We start from the raw sequence: 24,091 nt of genomic DNA, 5'->3' as shown, positions 1-24,091 counted from the left end.
ATGGGAGATCTTCCCATCTTCTAAGGTTTTCTTTAATTTCTTTCTTTAGTGTTCTGTAGTTCTCATTGTAGAGGTCTTTCACCTCTTTTGTGAGATTGATTCCCAAGTATTTTATTTTTTTCGATGCTACCGTGAATGGGGTAGTTTTCATAATTTCTCTTTCCGAGGATTCATCAATTATGTATAAAAATGCATTGGATTTATGAGCATTGATCTTGTAACCTGCTACTTTACTGAATTCACTTATAAGTTCTAAAAGTTTTCTGGTGGAATTTCCTGGTTCCTCTAAGTATATAATCATATCATCCGCAAATAGGGATAGTTTGAGTTCTTCTTTTCCTATTCATATTCCTTTAATTTCCTTGGTCTGTCTAATTGCTCTGGCTAGAGTCTCAAGAACGATATTGAATAGAAGTGGTGAAAGAGGGCATCCCTGTCTTCTTCCTGTTTTTAGGGGGAATGCTTTCAGTTTTTCACCATTTAGAATGATATTAGCCATGGGCTTAGCATAGATGGCCTTTATAATGTTAAGGAATATTCCCACTATCCCTATTTTTTCTAGTGTTTGGAGCATGAAGGGGTGCTGTATTTTATCAAATGCTTTTTCTGCATCTGTTGAAATAATCATGTGATTCTTGACATTAAGTCTATTGATATGGTGAATGACATTTATTGATTTCCTGATGTTGAACCATCCTTGCATCCCTGGGATGAAACCCACTTGATCATGGGGCACTATCTTTTTAATATGATTTTGTATGCGATTTGCTAAAATTTTGTTGAGAATTTTTGCGTGGATGTTCATTAAGGATATTGGTCTGAAATTTTCTTTCCTTGATGAGTCTCTGTCTGCTTTAGGTATCAGTGTGATATTGGCTCCATAGAATGAGTTTGGGAGGGTTCCCTCCTCTTCTATTTTATGGAATAGTTTGAGAAGTATTGGAATGAGCTCTTCTTTAAAGGTTTTGTAGAACTCGGCTGAGAACCCATCTGGTCCCGGACTTTTCTTTGTTGGTAGGCTTTTGATGAACTCTTCTACTTCATTACTTGAAATTGTTCTATTTAAATTGTGTATGTCTTCCTCGTTCAATTTAGGCAATTCATATGTCTCTAGAAACCTGTTGATGTCTTCGAAATTTTCTATTTTGTTGGAATATAGATTTTCAAAATAGCTTCTAATTATGTTTTGTATTTCAATCATGTCTGTTGTGATATTTCCTTGTTCATTCCGAATTTTAGTGATTTATGTTTTCTCTCGTCTTCTCTTTGTTAGAGTGGCTAAGGGTTTATCAATTTTATTTATTTTTTCAAAGAACCAACTATTTATTTTGTCAATTTTTTGTATTGTTTCTTTTGTTTCAATTTCGTTGATTTCAGCTCTGAGTTTAACTATTTCCTGTCTTCTACTACTTTTGGTGTTGGTCTGTTCTTCTTTTTCTAGGGCTTTGAGCTGTAGTGTTAGGTTGTTTATTTGTTGAGTTTTACTTCTTTTATTGAATGCGCTCCATGAAATAAATTTTCCTCTTAAGTACTGCTTTCATAGTGTCCCAAAGATTTTGATATGATGTTTCTTTGTTCTTATTTACCTCTAAGAATTTTTTAATTTCCTTCCTAATATCTTCTGTTATCCATTCATCATATAATAGCATATTGTTTAATCTCCAGGTGTTGGAGTAGCTTCTGTTTTTTACTCTTTCATTTATTTCTAATTTCAATCCATTGTGATCTGATAGAATACAAGGTAGTGTCTCTATCTTCTTGTATTTGCTTACATTACCTTTGTGGCATAATATATGGTCTATTTTAGAGAAGAAAGTGTATTCGCTCTTGGTTGGATGGTATATTCTGTAAATGTCTGTTAAGTCTAAATTATTGATTGTGTTATTGAGTCTATGGTTTCTTTGTTCAATTTTTGTTTGGAAGATCTGTCCAGTGGTGAGAGAGGCGTGTTAAAATCACCTAGTATTATTGTGTTATGGTCTATTTGGTTTCTGAAATTAAGAAGGATTTGTTTGACATACATGGATGAGCCACTGTTTGGGGCATAGATGTTTATGATTGTTATATCTTGCTGATTTATGGTTCCCTTAAGCAATATGTAATGTCTTTCTTTGTCCCTTCTGACTAACTTTGACTTGAAGTCCACATTATCTGAAATGAGGATGGATACTCCAGCTTTTTTGCTGAGTCCATGTGCATGGTATGTTTTTCCCCATCTTTTCACCTTTAGTCTATGGGTATCTCTTTCTGTGAGGTGAGTCTCTTGCAGGCAACATGTTGTTGGATCTTTCTTTTTGATCCATTCTGCCAGTCTGTGTCTTTTGATTGATGAGTTCAGGCCATTAATATTCAGGGTTATTATTGAGATATGATTAGTATTCCCGGTCATTTGGTCCATTTTATTTATTTATTTTGACTCGACTTGGTTCTTTCTTTATTTGACAATTCCTTTAGGATAGTTCCTCCCATTGCTGATTTGCTTCTTTGTCATCTCTTCCTCGTGGAATATTTTGCTGAGAATGTTCTGTAATGCTGGCTTTCTTTTTGTAAATTCTTTAAGCTTTTGTTTATCATGGAAGGATTTTATTTCATCATCAAATTTGAAGGTAAGTTTTGCTGGGTATAAGATTCTTGGTTGGCATCCATTTTCTTTCAGGGCTTGAAAAATGTTGTTCCAGGCCCTTCTGGCTTTTAGGGTCTGGATTGAAAAATCTGCTGATATCCGTATTGGTTTCCCCCTGAATGTAATTTGATTCCTCTCTCTTGTGGCCTTTAAAATTCTGTCTTTATTTTGTTTGTTAGGTATTTTCATTATAATGTGCCTTGGTGTGGGTCTGTTGTAATTTTGTATATTTGTAGTCCTATAAGCCTCTTGTACTTGATCTTCCATTTCATTCTTCAGATGTGGGAAATTTTCTGATAGTATTTCATTGAATAGATTGTTCATTCCTTTCGTCTATTTCTCTAAGCCTTCCTCAATCCCAATAATTCTTAAATTTGGCCTTTTCGTGATATCCCATAGTTCTTGGGGATTCTGTTCATGATTTCTTACCATCTTCTCTGTTTGGTCCACTTTGTTTTCAAGGTTAAATATTTTGTCTTTCATATCTGAGGTTCTGTCTTCCAGGTGTTCTATCCTATTGGTTATGCTTTCTATGGAGTTCTTAATTTGGTTTATTGTTTCTTTCATTTCAAGGATTTGTTTTTTTTTCAATATCTCTAACTCTTTATTGAAATGATCTTTTGCTTCCTGTATTTGCTCTTTTAACTGTCGATTGATGCAATCATTCAGTGCCTGCATTTGCTCTTGCATCTCGTCATTTGCTTCCCTGATCATTTTAATTATGTACATTCTGAACTCCCTTTCTGTCATTTCTTCTGCCATGCTGTCGTTGGGTTTCATTGATGTAACATCTAGATTTGTTTGCAGCATTTTCTTTCCTTGTTTTCTCATATTGTTCAGGTATCAATTGACCGCTGTGATATTGCAGATTTCCTCTATTGACTTATAATATCCCTGAAGATTTCTAGTATATCCCCTCTTAGCCTTCAGTAGCCTGAAGTCTTGGAGGAAGTTGATAATGCGGTACTGCACAAGGAAGCTGACTCCCTAGAGGTGGTGGCCTTCCGGTGAGGTATGTTCCCTGCTAGTGGGGAGAGATACCTTCACTTGCTGACGAATGGTCATCCAAAGGGGAAGTAGGATGTGGGCTGATCCAAGGCCAGTTTGGGCCTGTGTCTCTGGTTTTACAGTCCTTTTGGGAGAACCTCACCCGGCAGGGAGGACTCACCCGGTGGGGAGGTCTCGCTGGTCAGTTCCCCTCCTAGAGGTTCCGTTCAATTCACAACTACCACCTGGGCTGGGCAGCCTTCTTCTGCAATGTTCCCAGGGACCTGGATCTACCTCCTGTGCCTGGAAGCCTCGCCCTTCGCAGACGAATCTCCTGAGGCTGCCTCTCCTCAGAGAAGCTGCCTGCAGCCCTCGAGCCTTCGCTCCGCCCCTCAGTTTGTCTGTGCGGCTCTTCTACCAAGAAGCCGCCTAGGCCCTGAGACCCTGCTCTGCACCTAATCACCTGACTATGGGGCCCCTCCTCTGAGCAGCCACCCGGAGCCCCTTACAGTCGCTCCGAGTCCCAGTGACCCGCCACACGCCTTTTCCTCCGGGAGCCACCTGGTGTTTCCTGTGGTCGCTCTAAGTCCAAGTGACCCACCACGCACCTCCTTCTCCACCAGGCAGTCACCCAGAGATCTGGTGCGTTCATCACGAGTCCCAGGAACTCACTGTGCACCTCCTCGTCCCAACTGCCACCCGTAGCCCTGGTGCAGTCACTTCGAGCCCAAGCACCCTGCCGCGCTCCTCCTCCTTCTCCAGACAATCCCCCTATGTTTAGGAGCGCTTGCTCTGAGTCCTACCACTCACCACGCTGCTCCACCGGATAGCCACCCGGAGCCCTGGCGCAGCTGCTCCAAGTCCAAGCGACGTGCCGAGCCGTATTTCTCCTTCTCCTCTGGGCAGCCCCCTGTGTTCAGGGGTGGTCGCTTTCAGTCCAAACAGCTCACCACGCACCCTCTCCTTTGGGCAGCCTCCCAGAGCCCGGGTGGGTTGTGCTGAGTCCAAGCGCTGTGCTGAGCAGCCTCCTCTCCAATGCTCCCAGTTGTCCGTGTTCACTGCTCAGCGGGGGGAGGAGTGTCTTGGTCGGGCAGCTCTACTTCACAAAGTTCCCTGCGTTTGGGGACTACTGCCCCATCCAGGACGCCTCCCCAATGGGAGAGACTCACCTGGCTGCTTTGAGTTGGTCCCAAGTCTCTCTATATCTCCTCTTCTTGAGTCCTGAGTTCTGGAGCAACACGAAACGCAGCTACCCTCTAGTCCGCCATCTTGAATCTCTTCCATTTTTACAATTTCTGACCCTTTAGTGCTGTAGTCCATTTTATAGACATTGTCATCATATTTTTCTTTGCTTTTTAAGTGTTGCTCTCTATAGTTTTATGAACATATTTGTGATAGCTTCATTGGAACCTTCATATACTAATAAATCCAATATCTAGGCCCTCTCAAGGACATTTTTTCCTGACATGCGTCAGTTTCCTATTTCTCTGCATTCGTTATAAGATTTTTTGTTGTTGTTCTTCAAAACTAAACATTTTATCCCCAGCACTGAAGAAGACAAAGAAAAATCTAAACCTTTTAAATAAAGTTTCCAGCAATTCTGAATTACTTATTTGTTTGTTGCTTTCGTTGGATTGTGTGGTGATGTCTATTCATAATGTGTCCTCTGATGGTACTTCTGAGAACTGAGTACAACCTTGGATATAAAAACCTTTGAGTTGGGATGATGATGTTTTTAGCAGTGCTCTTTCTGAAGTCTCTTTGTGATCTTCCTGTTTTCTTTCTCTGTTGGTATTTCACCTACTTTTTAGTCTCACAAATTTCTGGCAGATTGCTCTGCTATTTCTGACAATTCTATGGATCACATAATGTTCCAGAGTCTGACTCAGATAAATTCTGATCTCTTTACAGTGACTGTTTTTTGAGGCCAATTTGTAAGGTTTCTTCTAAGCTCAGGACTCTTCTTAGTGGCCTCCATAATGGAGAGTGCAACTGGAAGGCCAAGGGAAACCCAAGGGAAGGGACTCACAAATGTCTGTCGGCCTGGCCTGGATACAGAGAAATGGAATGGAGCAGGAATCTCCTGGATCATCTGAGGGAGGGGGTGGACCTCAACCCGACGGGGGAGGCCTGAAAACCCTCCTGGGTTTTGGCGCCAAATGAAAGGTCAGATGTGGGTGATCAGAAGGGATCAGACCAAAAGCGGCTGAACAAGGCTTTATTGGGGTTTGACCCTTGGGCAAGATTCACCAGTCCTCTGGGGTGAAAGGCCAGGGTGGAGGGCTAGGGAATCTGTGCATGGGCCTTTATAATCCAGAATTGGTGGGGGAAGGCTTGAGGGTTTAGTGTCCCCCTGGGGTTGACTGAGGACGTGGTTGATTGATGGGCAGTTGCAAGTCACCACTAAGGTTTATCTGCTGGCATCTGATTGGTTGTACTTTGGTGCGCTTGGTCTGCCTGATACCCTGCTCTACGCACTTGCAGTGGGTCGCCAGTTGTCCTGTTCCCTCCCATGCAGCTGCTCAAATCCTACCTAATATACAATTCTTTCAAATAGCTATTGGGATATACCTCGTATTCTAAATACATACCTGTATAAAACTGGATTTTCTTCATTTTTTCATTCAAAACATTGGGGAGGAAACCATTCTTCTATGTATCCTTCTAGGTTCAAGGCTGGTGGCTTGTGAACCAAACTTGAAGAGTTTATTAGGGGAAAAATGTTCATTCATAGGCATACAGGAGCTCATAGAGAAGTAGCTTGCTAAATAGTTAGAAGCTTCTATACCTGGTGTAATAGGAGGGGGGAGAAAAAACATTAATGATAGAGACGAAAGGGTGTCTTTAGGAAAAACAAATGGGTTTCTAGGAGAGCAAATTGGAAGTAAAATAAACTTGTGATAATGTTTGTAAGTAGGGTGTTTTCTTTCCTTCTTCAAGACCATAAACCTGTCCCCAGAATGGGGAGTTATGGTGGGTTAGTAAACTTTCCAAGAGAGAATTAATGGTAGCCTCATTTTCCAGAAAGGTTTGCCTTTTGTTAGGTGAGGGCAGTATGGAGAAGGTTTCTCTGTATCTATCAAATCTCAAATGACTTCTGCTTAAAATAATTTTCATATGAACTCCAGGGTTCCATGTTGGTTCTCACAAAAGCAGCATATCAGGAGAGATTGAATGCACAGCACATATGAGAATCTAGCTGTCTTCTGTTAGTTACATGACAATGAGATTTACAAAAGCATGGAATAATGCCACCCTTCTCACTTAAATTTTTTGTTTGAGAAAATAATTATTTTTCAATGTTATTTTTATTAGCAGAGTTTATTATTGTTAATGCTGTGTTCAGATATATGTGTATATATATATATTTTAAATTGTCAGATTTGATTTCTAATACAACATATCAATAACTCATACACATAAACTAAAGATTTGGGGGAGATCCTTAATAATTTTTACAATTTAAAGGAGTCCTTGAGACCAAAAAGTTTGAGACTTCTGACATATACCTTTGTTCTGCGTGGTCTCAAGGTAACTGCTATACCTCTTGGCATTACATCCTTGTTCCAGGCTGAAGGGGGAGGAATTCCAGATAAATGGCCAGTACTTATATCAGGAAGCAAAATGTTTTCCCAGAAAGCCTCTAGTTAATATCTTTAAAAAGAACTTTCTTTCATATTTTTTTTTTATCCTCAAAGTGGGGTGGGAAAGTGAGACTTTTAGCTATTTCCCTTGCTACTCAGAGCATTGGGGTTCTGTTGGTAAGGATAGGTAGTAGTGTTTATAGACCATAGATTTTTTTTTAAGTGATTGGTTTTGACAGAGAGATCCTACTTGAAGTTGTGTTATTCTACTCTTACAAACTTGATTAGTCATTTCACCTAATTGTCTTCTTGATCTTCTTGGCTTCTGCTTTTTAGGGCATGTTTTTACTCTTGTGTGGATTCTTGGTTCTACACCCAGGGTATATTCTACAGGAGCTACACATGTCACCAGAGGGGTCCAAGGGTGTCCTAAGAAAGGGAGAGCTTAACTTAGAACCTCTAGCATCTTGATATTCATCTTAGAAAGAATTATAGGACTAGTTAGTAAGCAAGGCACAGGTAAGGATTTATTTAAGGACAGCAAAGGAATTCACACTCAGAGTGAGTATGGGTGACCCTCTTTTCTCAGAGGAGACAAGTTATGTGCCCAGGCTTGAACTTTCTGATTATGTGTGATTTGGAGGGTGAGTGTGGATCCTAACAGTTGAATTATGATTAAATTTTGCTGACTTGGAAAATATTTATAAACTTTCTTGAAAATCAGGTTTCATGGCAACTAAGTCCATGACGACCACTCCGTACTTGGAGGTCAAAATGTTCCTTTTTGGTAAAACATTATCGCCATTAATCACTCATGGGCATATTGTCTAAGTTCCTTGGGTGATAGTCTAATTAATATTGTCTAATGTCTTATAAGCATACATTGAATGTTCTGTTTATCTCTAACCAAAGCAGAAAGCTGACATAATGTGTCATATTTTCAAAGGTCTTCATTTACTGAAGACTCTGACCATAGACCCATTTTAGTTTAACTATCTCATGTGGACTTGTAAAACATCATTAGTGGGACTGTTAAATGATGAAATGTTCCTTATTTGCCTACAGAAGTTCTCACTGTCCTTGTGATTTAGTAACTTGTTACATTAACAAAACTTTGCTTTCTCCCTCAGACCAAGTCTTTCCCAATTTATGTATCTATTTTCTGATTGATTTATTTTTATTAACTCAGTTGTGAGCCCACTGTCATCTTTTACCCAGAAGTCTACTTGCATAGTAGTCATGATTTCCTTTTTAAAAAATAAACTAGCCTTTGTGGATTATTCTAGTCCAGATTTGGAGTGAAACTTGCTCCCCAAAGTGTGGGAGTCAACTTGGGAGCTTTTTGAAATGCAGACTCTGCATGCATCAAGACCTCACAAATCACAGGATCTCTAAATGATGAAGTATATGGAGTTTGAGAAACACTGGTCTAAGGGAAATGATGTCTGAGAAGAGGGGATGAGATTGTGTTCTAGTATTGAGCTCTAGTATTTAATATAAATGGAAAGCACCCACCAAAGAGATGTAGAGATGAGAGGAAGACAAGGAAGTGCCTGTTATCTCCTGGAACCTCTGAGGAAAGTACAGTGAGGCTTCCATTTCCTCATGGGTCTAATGTGGTAGAACCCATTAAACAGTGACTAAGTGTGTAAAGATCTTATGAAAATTGCTAAGTTTTTCTTATTACTTGAGCATTGTTTCTTAATTTTGGCTTGAACTAGAACTCTCTTTTTCCTTGTTATACCTAATTCCAGTTCTAGTCATTGATGTTTGACAAACTTTTCTTCTTTTCTTCTCATTAAAAAATATACTGCGGGGCATGGTGTTGCATGCCTATAATCCCAGAGGCTTGGGAGGCTGAGGCAGGAGGATTGCAAGTTCAAAGCCAGCCTCAGCAAAATCTAGCCACTAAGCAACTCAGTGAGACCCTGTCTCAAAAAAAAAAAAAAAAAAAAAAAGACTGGAGATGTGGCTCAGTGGTCAAATGCCCTGAGTTCAGTCCCAGTGGCCCCCCCACCCCCCGCCAAATATATATGTATATACCATTCTGACCATAGGATGGAATACTGTCACTCACCTCACCCTGATGTAATATTTATATGTACCTTTTCTTCTACTCTTCCTCCTCCTGGAATCAAACCTGGGGCCTGGGGCCTTGCACATGCTAGGCAAGCACTTTATCATTGAACTATATCCCTACCCCTGTATGTGCTTTTTCACATCATTTTTCAACTTTCTGCTTATCAGCACTTTCCTCATCAAATCCCTGCTTTGAAGCACTTTTGTGGTATACTGCCATTGGCCTAAGGACATGGGGCAGATTTATTCTTGTCTGTGTTCTATGCTTCACACAGTTTTTATGTATAGTAGTTAAGTAATAAGTGTGGAATGAATGAATGATTTAGACCAAGCCCAGCATTTGCTTTTTGGAAAGTTGCTCTTTTGTGGTTCTGAACAAATTTCCTCTTATGTTCAAATACATTGACATTAAATAGCAATGTTTATGGGAACAGTGTGTTCGAACCAAATTATTAATATCCTGCCTAGTGTTAAGGAAGCAGCTCTAAATATTGGAAGGTTTCAGACTTTAAAATACTTGTATCTTTTGGCACTGGTTTTCTTTTATTTTTCCAGTGTAAAATATTGATTTTTCTAATGAGAAAAACAGTAAAAATTTACATCATCAGATTTGTTAGGTTCACATGGAGTAAACAACAACTTTTAGCTCTCAGTCTGGATTTATGTTATATAGCTTAATAGTAGTCCTTTCCCCATCCCAGTATTTACTCTCTGTAATAATGAATATCAAAAAGTCTTCAGAGATTATTTATTTATTTCTTAGTACTACAGAACTTTTTTCTAGATTTCCAAATGGTGTCAAACTGGGTGTTCCTTTTTTAGATAGTAGATAATGTGACAATGGTTGTAATTGGCTTTCTGTATAGATAACCCAAAGTGTACAGTATCTTATCTGGTAATAAGTCACCAGTAGGTTAACCTTTAAGCTGAGATTCATAGCAGTACCCTTTGTTTATCTATATTATATTCTTAATTCAAGAATGAGACTTGAATGATTATAGATTTACATGTTTATGTGAACAGAGTCTCTCTATTCCTAGTGAGCAAATGTGTGAATAATACAATTGAATGAAATTCTTAATCAAACCTTGATCATTTACTAACAACTTTTTGGTGATATACTCCTAACACTTTGAGCATACTTGATAATTTTATTATTTTCTGTTATAATGAACTATTTGACTGGCTTAAGACATCACTAGATAGCAGTGCCTAAACACCTAATGGCAGTGCCCATATAATACACTTGAAGAAACCCAAACTTTTATTTTCATTCATATTTATAACATGAGGAAGTGGACAGGTTTGGTGGCACATGCCTGTAATGTCAGTGATTTGGATTGCAAGTTCAAGGCCAGCCTTGTTAACTTAGCAAAATTGCCTCAAAATAAAATTTAAAAAGGGCTTGAGGATGTAGCTCAGTGCTGGAGCACCACTGGGTTAAAACCCTAGTACCAAAAAAGAACAAAACAAGCAGCTCAGATTTATAAAATAAGGAAACAACAGACATATTTTTGTAAAGATAAAGAAAACAACACTGCCAGAATAGAAGTGCTGATTGATAGGCTACCTGAGAGATCAGGACATTTTTCTTCGTCAGCATGTTAGGGATAGGGAGTTTTAAAGCCAGGAATACAAAAACGAAAGCAGCCTGTAATTGGGTGGGTCAAGGAGACCCACTGTCTTCTTGGTTAGCTTTCATTATCTTCCCTCTACTTGGTGATAAGGATCAAATCCAGGACTTGGTGCATGCTAGGCAAGGGCTAAGTTGTCTTTAAGGAGGAGTTTGATTCAGTAGAATGACCTTCAAAGGAATTTTTTAGTGATTTACTAGCTTTTTTTGTACTTCTGATTGACGAGAGGATTTTAAGAGAAAATACATCATTTAAAAGATAAAAGTAAGATCTATTTCTTTTGTAATAATTTTTTACTTGTTTGGGGTTTGAGCAAGAATGAGTAGATTCAGGAAAAGTTGCTTTCTTTTTTTAAAAAATCAGACATATTTAGTTTAGAATATCAACTTTTTAAAACAAAGCCATACTGTAGAAGACTATTCTATTTGTTTGCTAGGGCTCCCATAACAAAGTTACACAGAGGGGATGGATTAAACAGCAGGAATTAATTTTCTCACAGTCTGGAGGGTGGAAGTCTGAGCTCAAGGTATGAGCAGAATTGGTTTCCTCTGAGTCTTCTCTTTTACTTGCAGACAGTTGTCTTTTCCATGTTTTCATATGGTCTTTCCTCTGTGTGTATCTGTGTCTCATTCTTTTCTTATAAGGATATAAGTCATATTGGATTTGTGCTCTCCCAAATGACTTCATTTTAACTTAATCACCTCTTGAGAGACTCCACCATCAAATATAGTCAGTCACATTGTGAAGTATTGGGGTTTACAACTTCAGTATATGATTTTGGGGGAGGAGAAACACAAGTTAGCCCATAATTATTTGTTAGGGAGGTTGCCCTAAAATCAGAAAGACCAGGTAGGAAATTATGTAGGAATTCCCATGAAGATAAATGAAGAGAATCTAAACTAAGGTATTGATAATAAAAATGAGAATGAGATTTGAAATTTGGAGACCTTAAGGAGACAGTAATTTGATAAAAAATTTGTGACTGAATGTGGGGGAGTGTGAGAGGGAGGGGGCAGTGTCCTCAGATTTCTGCTCCAGGAGAAGAAACAGACTTGAGGGAGATATGACCAGTGTGGTTTCTCTTTTGAGTACACAGCACTTTGACAAACAGATGACCCAGGTGGGATCAACTCTAGGGACATCCTACAATGACTCCTTATAACATGGACTATGCAGTTTCTCACCTTTTAACCTGCACTTGAATATATCTTAAGATAGTTATCACCCTCTTATTTTTATAATTGTTTCCAAACTCCCGATTTTTCCCTGATGAATTCCTTTAGGGTAGGGCCTTCTGTTTTGTTATTTTTTGCCCAGTTTTTCAGCATCTGATACATGGCTTCACACATCTAGTACATAATAGGAGTAGATTGTGCTTAGCAGATTCTAGTTACAGGAATAGTTTATTAGGAGGATTGTTACATTCTTTGCATGTTTTAATCAAGGCTCTATATTGAATACCTGTTTGGCTTTATTGCAGACTGAGAAGACTTTGGGACATTCCATGAGTCATTCAAGCAACATTTCTAAGGTAAAGTGCTGCAGAAATATATTATTTTAGTGCCTTGGGGCTTTTGTATTCTTATACCTTGCATGTGTTTGTACTCTTGTCTTTTAAAGACATCGAATTCTTGATACATTTCTGTAATCTGCTCTGGGACCATATTAGGTATGTGGCAGTTATGTTTTTCTAGTTAACAATCCTGAGTGTTATTTTGGGGGAATGACTTGCACACCCCCGCCCGAGCCTGTTGGGCCAGGCCGGTGGCACAGACGCGAAGGTGCCTGGGTTCCAGACGCTCAGCAGGTTGGCGGGGCTCCTGCGGGGTGGCCGCTGGCCACGGGACACACCTGCAGTCTTCACAGGAGCCATGGACCCCTCTGACCTGCCCGGACCTGAGCCACGCTGGACAGGCGGGGAGCAGGCGGCCAGGGGACCCAAGCCCACCCTCTGGACGCAGCATGCATGCAGGTGGCCACTCTGCCCCTGCAGGAGGAGTCAGGTTCACGGGGCTTTTATGAGTGACTCCATGTCCCCGAGATGGCCTGACCACCCTCAGCCAACACCCACAGGCAGAGGCTAGGCTGACCCCGTCTGCCAATCTCATGCTGCCCAAGGACATGCCGATGGCCCAGCTGACCACAGTCCACCCTGAGCTCCTGCAGCCTGGCTCAGAGAGGGTGCTGACACCCTGCATGGAGGTGGGGGTGCATTTCCCACTAAACACAGGAAATCATATTTTCAGGCAAAATAAATCTTAGTTATTAGAGAGTTTAAAACGTCTTCTTAATTAGAAATGCATTGGACTGAAAGTAACACAAAGCCAACTGTGGTGACATAAATATAGCTTTATCTGGTTCAGATGACAAGATGCCTGGAGGCAGGTGACTCATGGATAAGTTGTTCATAGACATTGCCAAGTGTTATGGTTTGGGTCTGTAATGTCCCCCAAAGGCTTATATGCTTGAAGATTTGGTCCCCAATGCAGCAGTGTACAGAGATGGGGCTTTGGGGAAGTGACTGAATCATGAGGGCTCTAACTTCATCAGTGGATTAATCTATTTGGTGGATTAATAATTTGAATGAACTATTGGGAAGTGTAAACTATAGGAGGTGGGACCTAGTTGGAAGAAGTAGGTCTTTGGGAGCTTATACTGGAAGCATATTCCTTGTGCCACCCCCAACCCTTTTCTTATTCTGCTTCCTGCCTGCCAAGAGCTTAGCAGCTTTCCTCTGCCACACCGTTCTGCCATGATGTTCTGCCTCATCACAGGTCCAAAGCAATGGAGCCAGCTGACCATGAACTGAAACTTCAGAATCTGTGAGCCAAAATAAGGCCTTCCTCCTTTAAGTTGTTTTTCTCAGATATTTGTCTCACTGATGAAAAGCTGAGTAGACACCTGAGCTCTTTTTCAGTGTTCTTTTGTACACTGTCATTCTCCTGCTTTTACGTGGTCTCACAATGAAAGCTAGGTTTCAAATAGTATCTGTTGATGTGATTTAGTAACATTTTATTTTGAAGGAAAGTTTCTTCTTTAATTAAAAATATTTGTAAATGACTGACTTAAAATGTCTAGAGGAAAGGTTAATGGGCATGGCCTGGGGTGTGGGTATTCTGATTGCCTTGGAGGATTGGTTAGGGGGTTACATTGACAGTGTGACTTTGAGAAAGGATACTTTTCTGAACTTTAATTTTCTGACAAGTTAAGTTATGGTAAGAATGCAACTTTAAAGGTTGTTGTGAGTCTTAGAGTTAGTATTGGCTCAGACCTGTGGCTCCCTCATTGCACAAAGCCAACAAATCTGACTCTTACCAGACTGTGTCAGATCCTGGTGATCATTTGGGTGTATTGGGCCTAAATAGTCCAGTGATAGCTATTATTATTTATTACTGATCAAGGGCAGAAGCATAAGCTTTTTTTTTCCCCCTTGGGTACTGGAGATTGAACTCAGGGACCCTTTGACCACTGAGCCATATCCCCAGCCCTATTTTGTATTTTTATTTAGAGATAGGGTCTAACTGAGTTGCTTAGTACCTCACTTTTGCTGAGGCTGACTTTGAACCTGTGTTCTGCCCCAGCCTCTCGAGCTGCTGGGATTATAGGTGTATGCCACTATGCCGGCTAAAGCATAAACTTTATCCTTTCTTCTGTATACATTATCATCATGTGCTGTCTAGTTCCTGGACACTTTTTAGGATCATAGGAGAATCTCAGAAGTGGTGCTTTAGAACTGCTCACAGAACTTTCAGGGAACCCCTCAACATGAAATTTTGTCACAAAGTATACCCCTCTGTAACTAAGAAAGTTAGTATGCTATATAACTGAACCAGTTCAGTGGGGCAAAGGGAATGTAGGCAGGGGACACTCTGGAAGTTGACTTTTTTCTTGAAAATGGTATTGTAGGATTTGTAAAATGAACCTGCTGTTTGTTATCATTTTTAGGCCATGACATATAAAACCCTGTCTTTAGTGTAGCAGACGTATTTCAGCAGATGCTTTATACCCTTCAGAAAAAAGGTACAAAGAAAGAAGGTCAGAATGACATGTCTTCTATTATCCAGAATTCTCATTGTCTCTGTCAGCAGACTTTTCTTGCCAATTCTTTGCCTCCATATGGGTTCAGCACCTTAGTTGGTCACCTGTAGTTTGTCTTTTAATTCTGCAGTTTTCTTCTTGCTGGTAGGACATTAGAGGTTGATAAGAGGGAAAAATAAACCTTAGTATGTCTCATAGTATTCCATCTAGATTGGATTTCAGGAGGTCATCAGATTTGTCACTTCTCCCTAGTGGCCCATCCTAGTCACTTAAGTGATTCATGTTACTTTTCCTGTTTTATTTTCAATAGAGCACTTACTGCTGCCTAGATTTTTGAATTTATTTTTTTTGCTGCTGCTTCATCCCACTTAAATTATGTTAGCATAGAGTCATGTCTTGTTTACTCCTAAATCTTCAGAGCCAATGACAGAATGTAACCCTGGAGGTTCCATGCAGTACTGAGTGAATGTTTGCATGGTATTGTTCCAGATGCTTTATAACTCTGCCTGTTGTTTTCCTTTTATTGTCACAGCCACCTCCCAGGCCAGGCTTCTTTTCAGCTCCCTAAGAATCTGTGTATATTTTGACTACTTCTCTGAAATCATTCTCTGTCTAGCAGCCTGTAAATGGAATCCTAATGCTTCTCCTTTCTCACCTTCATAGTTTTCATTGCATGAGAATAAGTCCTCATCTTCCCATCTTCCTACCTTCATCTATCAGAGTTCAGGTGATCTGACACTGACCACATGGAGCCTCGTCCATCCCACTGTCCCCTTGGTCATCATGATCTAGATGGTTATTACAGGTCAAGATCTTTTCTGTCTATGCACTTTGCACATGTTATTCCCTCTAGCTAGGAATGAAAGACTAAGTCTTGTTTTTTTCTTGAGGTCTTGGGCTCCTTCGAGGGGCTTTCCCTGGACACCTTCCTCTTAATCTAAGTTACCTTGCTCATTTGAGTATTTATTTTCCTCTTTTTAGCATCTATCACAGTTTATAATGATATTGTAGCAATGTGTAGAAGAAAATATTTTCAGAAGTAGCAGAATTTCCCCTTGGGAAAAGGCCTTTCTTGTTGACTGCCTGGAGAGACTGAGCGTGGATAAGCCGCACAGGGAATATACTCATGGAATGTTGGACATTGGAATGCACCTTCCGTTCATCTCCACCCTTGCCTTCAACCTTGCTGAGGCGTCCTTGACTATGTGGGCCTGCAGAGCCATCCTGGAGCCATATTCCTCAGCTCCATGTCCATACCCCACACACTCTCCATTCATTTCCTATGCTCCTGCTCAATCTTTGCTAAAGAATCAACTTAGAATTTTTTATCTTGTATAATATCTGAAATCACATTTGATTGGTTGGTTTTCTGACCTAAAATTAAAATGTAAATCAAAATATGTTCTTTGGTATATCACCTTTACTCAGTCACCTCTTGCTTTTCTTGATAATGTCCTTTGAGAGATAAAACTGTGACAAAGAAGGGTATTTGGGAGGCTGACTGGGTTGAGAGGAGGGCTGGGGGCTGGGTAAGCCACCTCCCATCTCTGCTGTAAGTCTCTGCCTATTGAGGGCCTAGCATTCCCAGGGTGCTAGGGGGCCATAAAATATAAGTTGATAGGATGCAGTAAGGTACTGAGCACAGACTCAGATGAGGTGAATGTCCTGCAGTATTGTGACAAGGACGTGCAGTGTAGGATTACATAAGTTAAGATGTTATATAGCACTTAATCATTGTTAGTACCAAACATTGTACTTTTAAAAAAATTTTTTTTATTTAAACAAGTGGGATACATGTTTTTTCTCTATTTGTACATGGAGTCAAGGCATACCATTTGTGTAATCATAAATCTACATAGGGTAATGTTGTTTGATTTATTCTGTTTTTTTTCCCTTCCCCCCACCCTTCCCACCCCTCTTCTCCCTCCACTCAGTCCTTCCTTCCTCCATTCTTACCACCCTCCTTATCCCTAACCCTAAACCTAACCCTAACCCTAACGCTAACCACTCCCACCCCCCATTATATGTCCTCATCCGCTTATCAGCGAGATCATTCGTCCTTTAGTTTTTTGAGATTGGCTTATCTCACTTAGCATGATTCTCCAATTTCATCCATTTGCCTGCAAATGCCATAATTTTATCATTCTTCATGGCAGAGTAATATTCCATTGTATATATATGCCACAGTTTCTTTTTTTTTCTTCTTCAGTCTCTTAATATTTTTTTATTTTTCTTTTAATTGAAAATCATAAATTTACATAGGGCAATATTGTTTGATTCATTCTGTTATTTTTTCCCTTCCCCCATCACTCCAACCCCTCTTTTCCCTCTATACAGTCCTTTCTTTCTCCATTCTTACCATCCACCTTATCCCTAACCCTAACCCTAACCCTAATGCTAACACCTCCTACCCCCCCTTATATGTCCTTTTTAATATATTTTTGTATGTGATTTGCTAAAATTTTGTTGAGAATTTTTGCGTCCATGTTCATTAAGTATATTGGTCTGAATTTTTCTTTCCTCGATGTGTCTCTGTCTGGTTTAGGTATCAGAGTGATATTGGCTTCATAGAATGAGTTTGGGATGGTTCCCTCCTCTTCTATTTCATGGAATACTTTGAGGAGTATTAGAATGAGCTCTTCTTTAAAGGTTTTGTAGAACTCGGCTGAGAATCCATCTGGTCCCGGACTTTTCTTTGTTGGTAGGCTTTTGATGACCTCTTCTATTTCATTGATTGAAATTGGTTTATTTAAGTTGTGTATGTCCTCCTGGTTCAGTTTAGGTAATTCATATATCTCTAGAAACTTGTTGATGTCTTTGAGGTTTTCTGTTTTGTTTGAGTACAGATTTTCAAAATAGCTTCTAATTATGTTTTGTATTTCACTCGTGTCTGTTGTGATATTACCTTGTTCATTCCAAATTTTAGTAATTTGAGTTTTCTCCCTCTTTCTCTTTGTTAGTGTGGCTAAGGGTTTATCAATTTTGCTTATTTTTTCAAAGAACCAACTCTTTATTTTGTTAATTTTTCTGATTGTTTCTTTTGTTTCAATTTCGTTGATTTTGGCTCTGATTTTAACTATTTCTTGTCTTCTACTACTTTTGGTGTTGGTCTGCTCTTCTTTTTCTAGGGCTTTGAGCTGTAGTGTTAAGTCGTTTATTTGTTGATTTCTACTTCTTTTGTTGAATGCGCACCATGAAATAAATCTTCCTCTAAGTACTGCTTTCATAGTGTCCCAGAGATTTTGATATGATGTGTCTTTGTTCTTGTTTACTTCTAAGAATTTTTTTATTTCCCTCCTGTTGTCTTCTGTTATCCATTCATCATATAATAGTGTATTATTTAATCTCCAGGTATTGGAGAAGTTTGTTTTTTATTCTGTCATTTTTTTTCTAATTTCAATCCATTATGATCTGATAAGAGTACAAGGTAGTATCTCTATCTTCTTGTATTTGCTAACAGTAGCTTTGTGGCATAAAACATGGTCTATTTTAGAGAAGGATTCATGTGCTGCTGAGAAGAAAGTGTATTCGTTCTTTGTTGGATGGTATATTCTATATAAGTCGGTTAAGTCTAAATTGTTGATTGTGTTATTAAGATCTATGGTTTCTTTATTCAATTTTTGTTTGGAAGATCTATCCAGCAGTGAGAGAGATGTGTTAAAATTGCCTAGTATTATTGTGTTGTGGTCTATTTGATTTCTGGAATTGAGAAGGATTTGTTTGACGTACATGGATGAGCCAATGTTTGGGGCATAGATATTTATGATTTTTATGTCTTGCTGATTTATGCATCCCTTAAGCAGTTTGTAATGTCCTTCTTTATCCCTTCTGACTAGTTTTGGCTTGAAGTCCACATTATCTGAAATGAGGATGGATACTCCAGCTTTTTTGCTGTGTCCGTGTGCATGGTATGTTTTTTCCCTTCCTGTCACCTTTAGTCTATGGGTATCTCTTTCTATGAGATGAGTCTCTTGCAGGCAGCATATTGTTGGATCTTTCTTTTTAATCCATTCTGCCAGTCTATGTCTTTTGATTGATGAGTTTCGGCCATTAACATTCAGGATTATTATTGTGATATGATTTGTATTCCCAGTCATTTGACTCATTTTTGTTTTTTATATGATTTGGTTTCTCCTTTATTTGGCTATTCCTTTAGGCTAGTTCCTCCTGTTGCTGATTTGCATCGTTGTTTTTCATCTCTTCCTCATGAAATATTTTGCTGAGAATGTTCTCTAATGCCGGCTTTCTTTTTGTAAATTCCTTTAGCTTTTGTTTATCATGGAAGTATCTTATTTCATCATCAAATCTGAAAGTAAGTTTTGCTGGGTATAAGATTCTTGGTTGGCATCTGTTTTCTTTCAGGGCTTGAAAAATGTTGTTCCAGGCCCTTCTAGCTTTTAGGGTCTGGATTGAAAAATCTGCTGATATCCGTATTGGTTTCCCCCTGAATGTAATTTGATTCTTTTCTCTCGCGGCTTTTCAAATTCTGTTTGTATTTTGTATGTTAGGTATTTTCATAATAATGTGCCTTGGTGTGGGTCTGTTGCAATTTTGTATATTTGGAGTCCTATAAGCCTCTTGTACTTGGTTTTCCATTTCATTCTTCAGATTTGGGAAATTTTCTGATATTATTTCATTGAATAGATTGTTCATTCCTTTGGTTTGTTTCTCTAAGCCTTCCTCAATCCCAATAATTCTTTATTTGGCCTTTTCATGATATCCCATAATTCTTGTAGATTCTGTTCATGATTGCTTACCATCTTTTCTGTTTGGTCAACTTCATTTTCAAGATTAAATATTTTGTCTTCAATATCTGAGGTTCTGTCTTCCAGGTGTTCTATCCTATTGGTTATGCTTTCTATGGAGTTTTTGACTTGGTTTATTGTTTCCTTCATTTCAAGGATTTCTGCTTGGTTTTTTTTCAGTATCTCTAACTCTTTATTGAAATGATCTTTTGCTTCCCAAATTTGCTCTTTTCACTGTTGACTGGTGCGATCATTTAATGCCTGCATTTGCTCTTTCATCTCCTCCTTCAATGCCTGCATTTGCTCTTTCATCTCCTCGTTTCCTTCCCTGATTGTTTTAATTATGTACATTCTGAACTCCCTTTCTGACATTTCTTCTGCCATGCTGTCATTGGGTTTTATTGATATAGCATCTAGGTTTGTTTGGGACATTTTCTTCCCTTGTTTTCTCATATTGGTCAGATGTCAGTGGGACTCTGTGATATTGCAGATTTCCTCTATTGGCTTATAGTGTCCTTGTAGATTTCCAGTGTATCACCTCCCAGCTTCAGTAGCCTGAAGTCTTGGAGTAACTTGATAATGCAGTGCTTCCGAAGAAAGGTGCCCCTAGCCCGCTTCTGGTTCCAGGGTTTGGAGCTGGTTCTGTGTGGAAAGGCTCTCACTGGGGTGCCTGCTCCGAGAAGCTGGCCGTGTGGGAGGAGCGCACCGCCGGCGTGTGCAGGGCTGCCTTGGAAGACTCTAGCTTCCCTGCCTTACTCTGATAAGCCGCCCCTATCTGGTCCTGCCACCCAGGCCGAGCTTCACCGGGTGGGGGAGACTCACCCCGTGGCTTTATTTTAGTCCGAGTCTCTCAGTGCCTCCCCTTCTTAAATCCTGGGTTCTGTAGTGACTGGAGATGCAGTCACCCTCTAGTCCACCATCTTGGATTGCCAACCTTATACTTTTAATGCTGAACCAAACAGAGCAGGGACAAGCTCTGTATGTACCTGTCCATAGAGAATATTCTTACAAAGGCAACAGACAAAGTACTGAGAAGAGGATTATAAGGAACTCAAGTTAGAAGGTTTACTCAGGGAAGGTGTGGCTGAGAAGAGGACACTTAAAGCAGGTTATAAATGGTGCAAGGAAGCCAGTCAGGATTAAACTATAGAAGAAAGATAGTTTGTCACATCCTGGGGAAATCCAGTACTTCAGGTAGAGAATGAAAGGCGGTGATAGCCATCATAGCACGCATTGCAGGTGCTAGGAAACCATGAAATTGTGTTGATTTCAGCTGTACCAGTGACTTCTTTGGCCTGAAATGTTTTAGAGGCAGGTTGGAATTCTTTTGAGGCGGGTCATGCAATTCCCTGAGGACATCTGAACACACTCTGTCCAACTGGAATTGCCTTAGATCCCAGGCATTGGCTGAGGCCAGGCTAATTCAAGGGCTGGACTTTCTTTGTTTCTTTCTTTTTTAAAATATTTTTTTAGTTGTCAATGAAACTTTTATTTATTTATTTATATGTGGTCCTGAGTATTAAACCCAGGACCTCACTTATGCCAGGCAAGCACTCTACCACTAAGTCACAACTCCAGCCCCAAGGTACTGGACTTTCTGATGCCTCTGCTGATGCCTTTTAGGAGAGGCATGTGGTGCACAAAGGGCAGCACACCAGATGTGACATAATTTCCCCCTGAGGGAAAACCTCATTCAACTCTGGGAATCAAACCTAGTGCAGATGACACAATTTTTGGAGCAGCACTTACCCCAGGAAGAAGGCAGTGGAATTATCAAGTGTGGATGTCACCTTCAAGTTCTTGGGCTGTGAGAGTTACTAAGGGCCAGCACCCCTGTTGACTGGTTTTAGAGCTGAGCACTGTTGTAATCTTATACCATGAGAAAAGTGCCTCTGGTTAATCAAATATTTTGGGTAAGTTAAACTGAACTTGTTTAATGAGCACTTATAATTATTATTATTCTACTGCTTGGCAAGCAGATCTCAGTGAATTTGAGCTTTGACTTGTTTAGATTCCTTGAATACTTTCTAGTTAGTGCTGCATTTAGTAAAAAGATATAGCAGGATGTCCTATGTTAGGACATCAGGATGGAGACTTGCTGACCCACTTTTGCATAGAGGCAGACCTGAATGTGGTCATCAAGGCCAGGGTTTGCTTCTCTTTGTTTTCAGATCCAGAGTTGACCAGACTGACTCAGTTACTCAGACTCACGGGTTACATATACGGCAGTGTGTTTCTTAATTTGTACTGAAGAAAACAACTATGCCAAAGACAAGAGACTTACTTTCATGCAGCAAAAACAAGAAGAAAAATTGGAGGAGTTGCTGGCATCAGGTGGTGGTGATAGCCTGCTCCATCTACATCACAGATACCAACCATGTAAACTCACAGCAGAACCTGGTGGGCAATGTTTGCTATTTATCTACTATTTCACAAAGTTGTATTTCCATATTTTTTTCTCCTGATTAGTTATAGCTTAATTTTTGGCTTAATCATTAGGTCAGCAAGTTTCTAAGTTTGCTTTCTCGTCTCCTAGAGGTAAAAAGGTAGGGACAAGTTTAAAAGAGTTTCATAGTGATACTGAGACATTCTTTGCCTTTTCTCTCACAAGGTGTACAGTGGAGTTTCCCAAGGCTGAGTGACATACAAGATGGTTATCTTCTTTTAGACGCTAATGGAATTATGTTCTTGTGTTTTAAGGTGTTCTAGTGTAGTGAAGATTGAAAGATGTAACCCATATAAGCAAAAGCTCTTTAGAGGGCCGTAGTCATTTTTAAGAGTGTAAAGGGGTCCTGAGACTTACCTTGGCAGTCTCCCCAGAGAGTAGCTATTTGATTCATTCAGCAAATGTTCATTGAATATTTACTGTGTGCCAGACCAGATGGTAGAAGCTCCGAAGTTGACATACTCTTTCCAAAACATCTCTCTATTCATCAAACCTTGTTATGTACCATGGAAGAAATAAATAGGGTGCAAGTACAGTGAATAATAGGGGTTTAAAGTCCCTTTTGAGGAGAAATCTGAGGAGGATCTACCTGTGTGAGGTAGGTATAGGATTGTTCTGGGAAAAGCAGGAGTTACAGAGCCCTGGGTTAGGGAAGACTGCTGTCTGCTGGGTCAATAACAGAGCAGAGTGGCCCAGCTGAGACTTCTAGCAGGTCTCTGAATCTTCTTTTAGATTGTGTGTATAGGTGGGGATATGCTTTAAAAAGATGGCTGATTTCTTTTGCAACCTTCTGACTCATTTGACTTAGGAGGAGGAGCCCGAGCATGAAGTTAGGGTCCTGTGTTCCCACTCATAGCATTGTCCCAGACAGTTGTTTCACCCTTGAAGTTTTACGCATCTTGGACCACGGCTTACCATGAACAGCCTGGGTGGAAACTTTTCTTCATCCCAGGTGTGTGGACAGTAGCTACTGCTGTGGAAACAAAGCATTTCATAATATAAAACCTGTAGGTTACTGTGTGGTCATCAAGCAATCTACATAGAAGTTTTGGAATAGAAGTATTCCTAGAATGGTGCAAGTGGCAATTCTGTATCTCGTTTGATTTTGATTCCTGCAGCAGACCTGTTGTTGGGTTGTTGGCTTGATTTTGAGATTATTGAACTCCTGCTCTGTGGTGTGCTCAGTGAAGTGGCACTAGAGCATAGTTGAGGGCCAGTGCTTTTGCCATTACCCCAGAATTCTCTCAAAGGGGTATTATTGGCAGTGAAAACACATTTTTATTGTATTTGAAAAGTTAAATATTTAAAGGAAGTTACACAGTAAAAGTTCTTTTGAATGATAACTCATAGACATAATAAGCCCTTTCACCGTGCTATTTCTAGTGATTTCGAACCTTATATGGTTACACTGTAGTTTCTGGGACTGTGAAGCCATCTTTGCCCCAAAATTGTTGCCTTTGATGTAATTTAATGAACATAAATTATTTTTTGCAAGATTGCCACATAGCATGGAGACCTTCTTGGAAAGGAAAGTCCTAAGAAAGTCCCTTCAGCTGCTGCCTTCCCTCTAGCAGTGCTGTGATACACACCCCTCATTGTGCTGGAGATATATTGCAATTCATACAATCTCAGCTCCTCCTAAGAGGCCAGAAAAGAATTCAATGTTAGTGATACTTGCTAGGCAATGCTAATGATAGTCATTTATAATGGAAATCCTTTGGGCATTCAGTAGTTCTTATTGTGCATTCTCCATGAATACCACTTTGTGTGTATGTGTAGTTTGTGATGGTCAGTTTAATTAATTGCCTTTGTGAAAGCTTGGTCTTGGCAGCCCTTCAGCAACAGTCAGCATGTATTTATCAGAGCAGCCACAGAGTGGCTTTTTCTTTAATTGTAGCTCATTTTTGAAGTTGAATACAACTGAGTATTTATTTATAGAAATCAGAGTCTTATAA

General features: G+C 39.7%; 1 protein-coding gene across 4 annotated transcripts in view; it reads left to right on the top strand.

The window, feature by feature from the left end:
• MARCHF8 (membrane associated ring-CH-type finger 8) overlaps positions 1-24,091 on the top strand; it is a 139,003-nt gene that overhangs the window by 82,554 nt on the left and 32,358 nt on the right. For all 4 annotated transcript variants that reach the window (XM_079136471.1, XM_079136470.1, XM_079136469.1 and 1 more), the window contains one exon: positions 12,388-12,438. In XM_079136471.1, coding sequence (XP_078992597.1) covers positions 12,412-12,438 — 27 coding nt within the window. In that variant the 5' untranslated portion in view covers positions 12,388-12,411. The remainder of the gene's footprint in view (positions 1-12,387; positions 12,439-24,091) is intronic.

Source organism: Sciurus vulgaris (assembly GCF_902686455.1).
Source record: "Sciurus vulgaris genome assembly, chromosome: 4".
Classification (NCBI taxonomy): Eukaryota; Metazoa; Chordata; class Mammalia; order Rodentia; family Sciuridae; genus Sciurus; species Sciurus vulgaris.
This window is presented reverse-complemented; position numbering and strand designations above follow the sequence as displayed.